This window comes from Solanum dulcamara, chromosome 8, assembly GCF_947179165.1.
Source record: "Solanum dulcamara chromosome 8, daSolDulc1.2, whole genome shotgun sequence".
Lineage (NCBI taxonomy): Eukaryota > Viridiplantae > Streptophyta > Magnoliopsida > Solanales > Solanaceae > Solanum > Solanum dulcamara.
The window spans coordinates 26161822-26170043 of NC_077244.1; the positions used below are offsets into that span (position 1 = coordinate 26161822).

Sequence of the window (8222 nt, forward strand, 5' to 3'; positions counted from 1 at the left end):
TCTATTTCGAATAGATTTGTAGTAATGACCGGTTGTATTCAGATGGACTTGTACTGATGACATTAGATTTGGGGCATACTTGGTTAAATTACACATTTATTTTCTATTTATAAAAGCTTGGATTGAGGCTTTATCTTTACCTACTTTTACTTCTTCCACATTATTATATTTTGTTGATCTGGGTGAAGGGTTGTCTTACCTACCAATGGGTTATGGTAGTTTTCATTATGACCTTATATTTTGGATCGTAACACTTAACCATCTTAAGTATCATGTGTTTACACTTAAATTTATCGCTTAACCATGGAAATTCAATGTCGTTTAATGTAGACCTCCAGTGGAATAAAAATATTTTCATCTGTAAGCACCAATCCAAATCCAATGTTGATACATGAGATCCCATCTTGTCCCTCTTTTTTTTCTTTTTTCCAAAAACATTGTTTCCAAATATCATTATTGGGAGATAAAATGGGAATGTTGTTTATAAAAAGAGAAATGTGTAGCCATTCCTTTTGGGACAGTGAAAGTGTTCTCTTAATAAAATGGAGCTAAATATTTATTCGCATCTAGTATTTATAGCAAATTACATTAAATTTCCATGGCTAAGAGATAAATTTAAGTGAAAACACGTTACCTAAGATGATTAAGTGATAGAAGTATAAACACTTGGAGTGGGCAAATCCCCCCACACTCCACCCCCTTACAAACCTTCTAGTAAAATGATTGTCATATTTGAGACTGGTCATCAGCCAGTTTATGAATTGGTTTTGCAACAACTAAGGGAAGTGGGAAGAATCATGGATTTGCTTCCCTCTATAGAAGTAAACACCATTTTAACTTGAGCTTATGGAATATACCATACCATTAGGTTATTTCTTATGGACTCCTCATACTAAATTCGTATTTGGTATAAACAGTGAATATTAGCATTGATTACAACAAAAGCAAACACCAAAAAAGCACCTAATCCCACACCCACTAACGCTCAAAATGGGAGTTTAGCCTCAGAAGTAGCATCTAATTAAATACACAGTAATGAATGTAAAAATCCTCTACACCTACGAGTTTTCCATCTTGAGCATACCAATTAGTATTTGTTAGAATGAAAATTGCTAGAAGAAGTGAATGTTGCAGCTCAAAAATCCTTTGACTGCACTTGATAGCACAAAATTGAAACATTATAAGCTTGAATATTGAGAATAACCACATTCCTCCACAAACAATATGGACACAAGAAATTTAAGCAGCTCTGAACCTTGAGAGTTACATATTATAGAATTCTTTTCTAGTTCTAGCTGTTGGAGACTTGGAGCAGTACACTCTCAGTATGTTTACAAGAGGATCAGAAAAGATCTTCAAAATCATATGTTTACTAGAGGATCAGTGAAGACCCTTGCATAAGGTAAGTTGGAAAACAATAAGGTCTGACAGGCGACAACGGGCATAAACCCAGCAGAGATGGCTAAAGCGCATGAACCACCTACGTTTGCAGCACGTCTCTGATTAATCTGAGAGGTGAAAACAGTATTAGTGTTGCAAGATGTAAGCTATACCATATACACATTACAGTTAAATCAATGGCCTTGCATATCAAGCGTCTCATTCAAACGTTTCACTCTTTCCAATCCATCACTAATCAAGAACCGAATTCTCTGCTTATCGTTGCAATTCCTATTATTCTCCATCTCTTGTCTTATAATCTGCCTCAAATCAGCTGCAAACAGAAAGGGTCCAATTGAAGTCATTGAGCACTATATAAACAACATATTTGAAAAGAGAAAAAGCCATACACCTAGAACAATTTCCAGAAAGTTTGAACCATTAGAAAGTATTAGCATGCTCAAAGAATCAGAAATAATTCAAGGGATAAAGAACAAAATAAAATAATCTACAGCTGATAATTAGAGGAGTATGACTGATATGGATAGAAACAACTTTTTGATTCACTCTTCATTGGAACATCTCCGCAAAAGCCTTATCTATACAACTTTTTGAGGCAATAATGTACTAACCTTTCTTTTTCTGAAATATTAAGAGGTAACATTATTTAGAGTGACACTTGAGTCTTGCTTAGAAAAGGCTAGGATTGCAATGACAAAAGGATGAGAACAATTTTTTGGAAAACCCATTTACCAAGTAATATTTCACAAGTAGTGACATGCCATAGTCACATCTCAGTATTTCATTGATGGACTCTCATCATGTAATTCTCTCTAGTATCAGGGGTAACTAATTAATGGCTCAGATTAGAAAGACACCGCAGGCTTCCTCTTTTCTATTTTATACACAAAATTCAATGGCCCAGATAACCCAATGTGCAAAATTCTAACGTATTGGCAAAATGAGTTGATCATACTATGAGATTGCAATAACAACTCACAGACAGGAAGAACCCAAAGAGCAGGAAAGCACTGAATAAAAATAAGTGTCAAACATCATTGTTATCTCAATTAGTAGATTCACCACGAATTAAACAACAGGAAATAAGCTCGCTCTCCCAAGTATATGTCTCACCTCTAGCATGAGAAGGTGCTCTCCTTGAGATTCTCAGAGCATGTCGGTACAGCTTTAGTACTCCGGCACGAACAAGGAAGTCCTCTAATGAGAGAGCCATTCTTGATTCCATCCAATGAAAGGGATTCAGTAACTCAAAGACAGTAGATTCATTTATTATATAGAAACAAACGATAAACACTGCTCCAGCTAATGAACTAACAAACCAGGAAACATTCATTTATCTGTAATTCTGTAGTAACATTTAGTTAGGCAAACAGATTACTAGGGGTGGCACAATTAGCCCATGAAAACATGACTCGCGCAACCCTTCTAAGCTTCGGACATGTATAACCTGCCTATTTATTAACTTAGTCCATTATGACTCGTCTAATTCAGTTTATCTAAACATTGGCTGATATGTAAGCCAAATTGTCTCATGAGAAACTTTATCAAAAATGATTTAAGAAGACTTATTTTATTATGTCATATAAAGTAAAGTCAACAACATACTCAGTGTCGTCTCACAAGTAGGGACGTCAACTGGGGCAGGTCATGGAAAACTCGTAAGGGGCGGGGCAGCAGAAGTTTTAAATGGGCAAGGGTGAGGCAAAACATAATTTTGAAAATTTTTAATGGGTTTAGGGCAGGGTAGGACAAGGAATAGATCTCTAATTCCTTAAGAAGGTTAGTAATATCATAAGATAAGAAATTTCAGCTATGGTACAATGAACTGTAATATTATGAGTTACAAATTTTCAGAACCACTTTCCATACACCCCGAATAACTATGTGAGAGCAACAAAAAAAATATTTACAAGTCATGCTTCACAATTACTATACTTTGTCAATGGGACAACTCTTTAAAATTACTGTACCTAGTAAATTTCATTAGTAATGTCTAGCTTTATTCTTAATTAATTTAATCTATTCACTTTCTTTAAATGTTATAAAAGTGTGAGTAAAAATAATTGTGTACAAATTTGAAAGAAGGTGATACTAGGACCAAGTGATGCTTTACTAATAACCTCAATTAGTACTAATATGGATTGTGGTGGGATGATTGGGATCCATCCATCTTTAACCAAAGGTCTCCGTTTGAGCCCTGGATATAAAAAAAATTAGAATTAACTATTTATGCTAATTAGGAACCTTTAGGTGTTTGTATACAATAGATGTGTTACAAGTTTGAATTAGCCGGGAAAAATATTTCAGATAAATATAGACTAATCAATTAAAGAGATATCAAAGGCTATTAAAAAAATTAATTTAATATTACAAAATGACAAATAACGAGAAAAAAAATAAAAAAGAGACTAAATGGGGCAGGATAAATAGTGAGGGGGACAAAGACAATTTTTTATGAAATGGTAAAAGAGGCGGAGGTAGAGCAGGTCAAGGTTTGCCTCGCCCTGCCCCACCCTACCCCAAGTGTCATCCTACCCACAAGTGGGGTTTTGGGAGGATATAATGTACACGGACCTTAACACTACCTTGAGAGGTAGAGAAATGTTATATGAAGTCATAATTAAAAAAAAACATTATTAGGCAATTAAAAATTTAGAACAAAATAAACAAAAAGAATTAAAACGTGGTAAAAAGTGGTGGAAGCAATAATCCCACATTGTATCTGGTGGACTATCTGGAGGGAGAGGAACAGAAGAAGCTTTGAAGATAGATTCAACAACATTGAGAAAATCAAAAGGAGCTGCTTTGCAACTTTCTACTTTTGGTGTAAAGAACATTGTATAGAAAATGTTACAGTTAGTAGATCTTCTAGGAAAACTATAACTAATCTGTTGTTTTAGCTTGTTGCTACCTTTTGGAGGTCTCCAGCATACCTTAATACTTAGGAATACAACATTATCAGTTTTCAAAAAATAATTAAAATGTGGTATGAATTGGACAGGATGTAATGACCATTGTTTAGTCCATTTTAACCCAAACCATTTAAGCACAAAGTAACCTTTGGGCGGGTCAATGACCAACTAATTTATCACCTCAATCAATTTTGACCCACCCACCCCATCCTCCTCAAAAATTCAGCCAAATCCATCCATTTGACACCACTATAGGTTACTATGCAAGTAGTACAAACTCACAACAATGGTAAACACAAGAAAATAAGGACCAACAACAATTAAGCATCAATCTCAAGCTAGTCGGCATCAGCTATAGGGATGGGAATGGGGCAGGGCCGATTCTATGCGAGGTGAGTGAGCTTCTATGTGGGGTGGGGCGGGTGCTAACAGATATTTTAAAATTTTAAGTGGAGTGGGGTGTTTGTGCGTTGAAACAAATTGTTGAAATTTCAGCATTGATTTCGTTGGCATCTGGACTCTAGCAAGACCCATTTGAGGAAACTTGATATTTCTTAGTAAGAGCCATGTGAAGCAAATCAGTCTGCTGACACTGTTAGTAGGATAAGGAACATACAACTTGATATTTCTTAATAATGGTCAATGTTGAAACAATATGATTCTTGCTAATTAACTGGACTATTCAATAACATGACGAGCTCACAATTAAATTTCAACACAAAGGAACTTATTTCATCAAGTTCCACCATGAAGCACAAATATGATCAGAATTACCACTTCCAGTTATTTCAACAACAATTCTTTCTTGTCATATTTAAGTGCTAGTCTTCTCTAAACTCACTAAGAGGGTGAGGAAATTATACAATCAATAGTATAGTCTTTTGAACAATCATAAGTATAAGGACATGAGTATGGTCTGTCCAGCTAGTACCAATTCTAGGACAAGGCAGTCATAAAGTAGTAAATTAAGACAAGTTTCTTCACGGCTTTAAAATCATACCAACAAATCTTATTTTTATACCTGTGTGTCTCCATGTAGATATGTTAAATTTTAATTCTTCACACAGGCTGATGTCTCAAAGAAATGTATATTTATTGGAAGGATTCCGAGCATCAACCAAAAAGGGAAAAAGTGGAACAATAATGTTAAAGCCAAGGGAACTGAGAACTTCAAATGTTTATCACATGCCTTCCCTACTCAAGTAAATTGAACTAATTTTCAGGAGTTCCTTTTAATATCTATTAAGGATTTCCTTCACTGTGTATGATCAGCAATACAAAATTTTACAAGAGTCGAGGACAATTTGCATAGAGAAGAACATGGCACAGAAAGTGGAAGGCTAATCGTTTCTACAGGCCTCTTGGAACCTGTAGTTCAAGATTCCATTCACAAATCAATAAAAATTGAGCACATTAGCAATACATGTTCATTAGTTTATATCCTTTCATCTCCAATTGCCTCACTTTTTAGAATATAGAATCAATTATACGAATAGAGAAATCATGCAAAAGTTCACTTCAAGTGAGTTGAGAAAAGACAATTCAACTATAAAGATCATAATTGAATGGTTTTCAGTGTAAATTCATTGCATTTTATAATAGGTAGTTGTCTAACTAGGAATCAACAACAACTTAATGTAGTCACTAGGCAAAGAGATGTTTGGTATAGACTAAGGGCGGCTCAAAGCAGTGGCTTTAGGCCCAAAAATAAGGGCCTCAAAATTACATATTCTCCGAAGAACCAAAAAAACCCAAATTCAGTTCGAATAAGGAGCAAAACTACGAAAACATATATATACATCCGAAGACGCACAAAAAAGAAATAAACTCGACCAGGACACAGGATTAAACGAAGAACCAAAAGCATTGAGTAGAAGACGCAGATAAAAGACGGAGGAGATACATACATAAAAAGAGACAACCAGATCCGATGAAGGCGATGTCAAATGTTAATGGTGAGAAGCACTGTATTAACCAATAGGACACTTTGAAAGACCAAAATACCCCAAGTAGAATATAAAAATACATATATTTATTGTTACTATTCATTATAATTTTCTTGTAGTTTGTTGGCAACCTCTTTCTAATTATGCACATATTTTTGAAGTTTTACTATTGACGTCGTTTGACCCAAATAGTTTATAAAAAAAACTTGAAAAAATTTGAGAATCGGTGTTTGATCATATAATTTGTTATTACTTGTCAAATATATTTGGTAAATATCCCAATTTTCCAAATTTTATTTTTTCGGAAACTTGAAAAGTTTTAAAAATTACCCCCAAATTTTTATATTTTATAAAAACACCCATCATTTATTGTCAGGAAGAGATTGTTCTAGAATGTGGAAAGATTTTATAAAATAATTATTTTTTATTATCTCATCCGAAAAAGAATAGTTTGAGTGACAAGATTGAAAAAAAGAAAAAATTGTTTTTAATTCGATTAATGTATTTCTCTTGCACATATTGTTATTTTGTTGTTCTTGATTGTTATCAATTATGTTATAAGTTTTTTTAACAAAACATGTTTATTTTAAAATGATAACACAAACTTATGGATATTTCTAATAATTTTTAAAACTTATGAGTAAAAAGTTATATTTTTTTGAAACAGACAGATATTCTTGAGAAAATTTGTGGCCGAACGCATTGTGAAATTTTACCAAAACATCCCCCAAAATTACTTGCCAAGAATATTTGGGGAACTTGGGGTCAAACCCTAGCGTAATTGTAATTAAAAATCATAGAAAATTATTAAATGATTTTTTTAACAACTTTCTCATGTTAAATTGGCTTAATTGTATTAGAAAAGATTTTCCAAATCAACTTATTTTCCACAAATTTAAGAAAAATGACTTACCTAAACAAAAAAAGGAAAGCATTTTCCAAAGCTCTGTTTTAACCTCACACCTCAACAGAGTAGAAAATACTTTTTAGAAAAAAAAAGTTTTTGACCCACGAACCAACCCAAATATCAATCGGGTCTCATTCAGGTCATGGGTCTCGAATCAATGTTGTGGTCGGGTACCAAATCAGGTCTAAAAGCGAGTGTCGGGCTCAGGTCTTGAATTAGGTCTTGGGTCGGGTATGGGGTCAGTATCGAGGTTAGGCTTAGGGTTGGGTCAGATCCTAGTTTGGGTGTTGAGTTTTGAGTCGGGAGTCAGGGTTAGGTCTAAGATCCAGTGTTAGGATTGAGTCTTGAGTCGGGTGTCGAGGTCGAATACCGAATCAGTTGTAGGAGATAGGTTCTAATTCGGGTGTCGGTGTTAGAATCAATATTGGGTCTAAGATTGGGAGTCAGGGTCGGGTATAAAGGTTGGATCTCGAATCAATCATTGGGGTCGGGTCTATATTTGGTTATTAGGTTTGGGTTTTGGTGTTGCAATTGTGTCCCAATTTTAATGTCAGTGTCGATGTTGGTGTCGAGTGTTTGATCCTAGATAGGGTATCAAGATCAAGTCTCGGGGTCAAATCCTGGATCAATTGCCGGGTTTGGTTTAGGTTCAAGTGTAGGGATTTGGTGCCGATGTGAAGGTCAGGTGTCGGGGTTAGGTGTTGAGCTCGGATCCCAAATGTTTCATTAGGTTTGAATCTCAATTTAGTTATTGGGGTCAAGATCTGGTGTCCAGATCAAAACTAGTTCGAGTGGGGTGTCTCGGTCAGATGTCTGGCCCTGAGTCATGAGTTGGGGTTGGGTCACTATTTTGATATTGGGTTTGAGGTTAGGGGTCCTAGTTTAAGTGTTGGTTTTATGGTTAATTGTCGGGTTCAAGGTCATGTCCTGAATTAGGTGTTAGGTTCAAGCCTTCACGTCGAATCTTTGATTAATTGTGGGTTGATCCAAATTTGATTGTTAGGGTTGAGTCTCTAGTCGAGTATCGGGATTGAATCCAGAATCGATCGTAGGGGT

At 35.0% G+C, this 8222-nt stretch overlaps 1 protein-coding gene across 3 annotated transcripts; it reads right to left on the minus strand.

Annotated features, from left to right (window-relative positions):
• Positions 1-1170: 1170 nt before the first annotated feature.
• On the minus strand, positions 1171-6304 carry LOC129900539 (uncharacterized). Of its 3 annotated transcripts, XM_055975533.1 has the most exons (4): positions 6221-6287; positions 3522-3598; positions 2515-2615; positions 1171-1714 (listed from the first exon to the last, which is right to left on the minus strand). In XM_055975533.1, exons 3-4 carry the CDS (start codon positions 2612-2614, stop codon positions 1575-1577), a joined length of 240 nt encoding a protein of 79 aa, XP_055831508.1. In that variant the 5' UTR covers position 2615; positions 3522-3598; positions 6221-6287; the 3' UTR covers positions 1171-1574. The 3 variants fall into 3 exon arrangements, with proteins under 3 accessions (XP_055831508.1, XP_055831507.1, XP_055831506.1); XM_055975532.1 differs by lacking the exon at positions 3522-3598 and having other exon boundaries at positions 6221-6304; XM_055975531.1 differs by lacking the exons at positions 3522-3598; positions 6221-6287 and having other exon boundaries at positions 2515-3499.
• Between the last annotated feature and the right edge of the window lie 1918 nt (positions 6305-8222).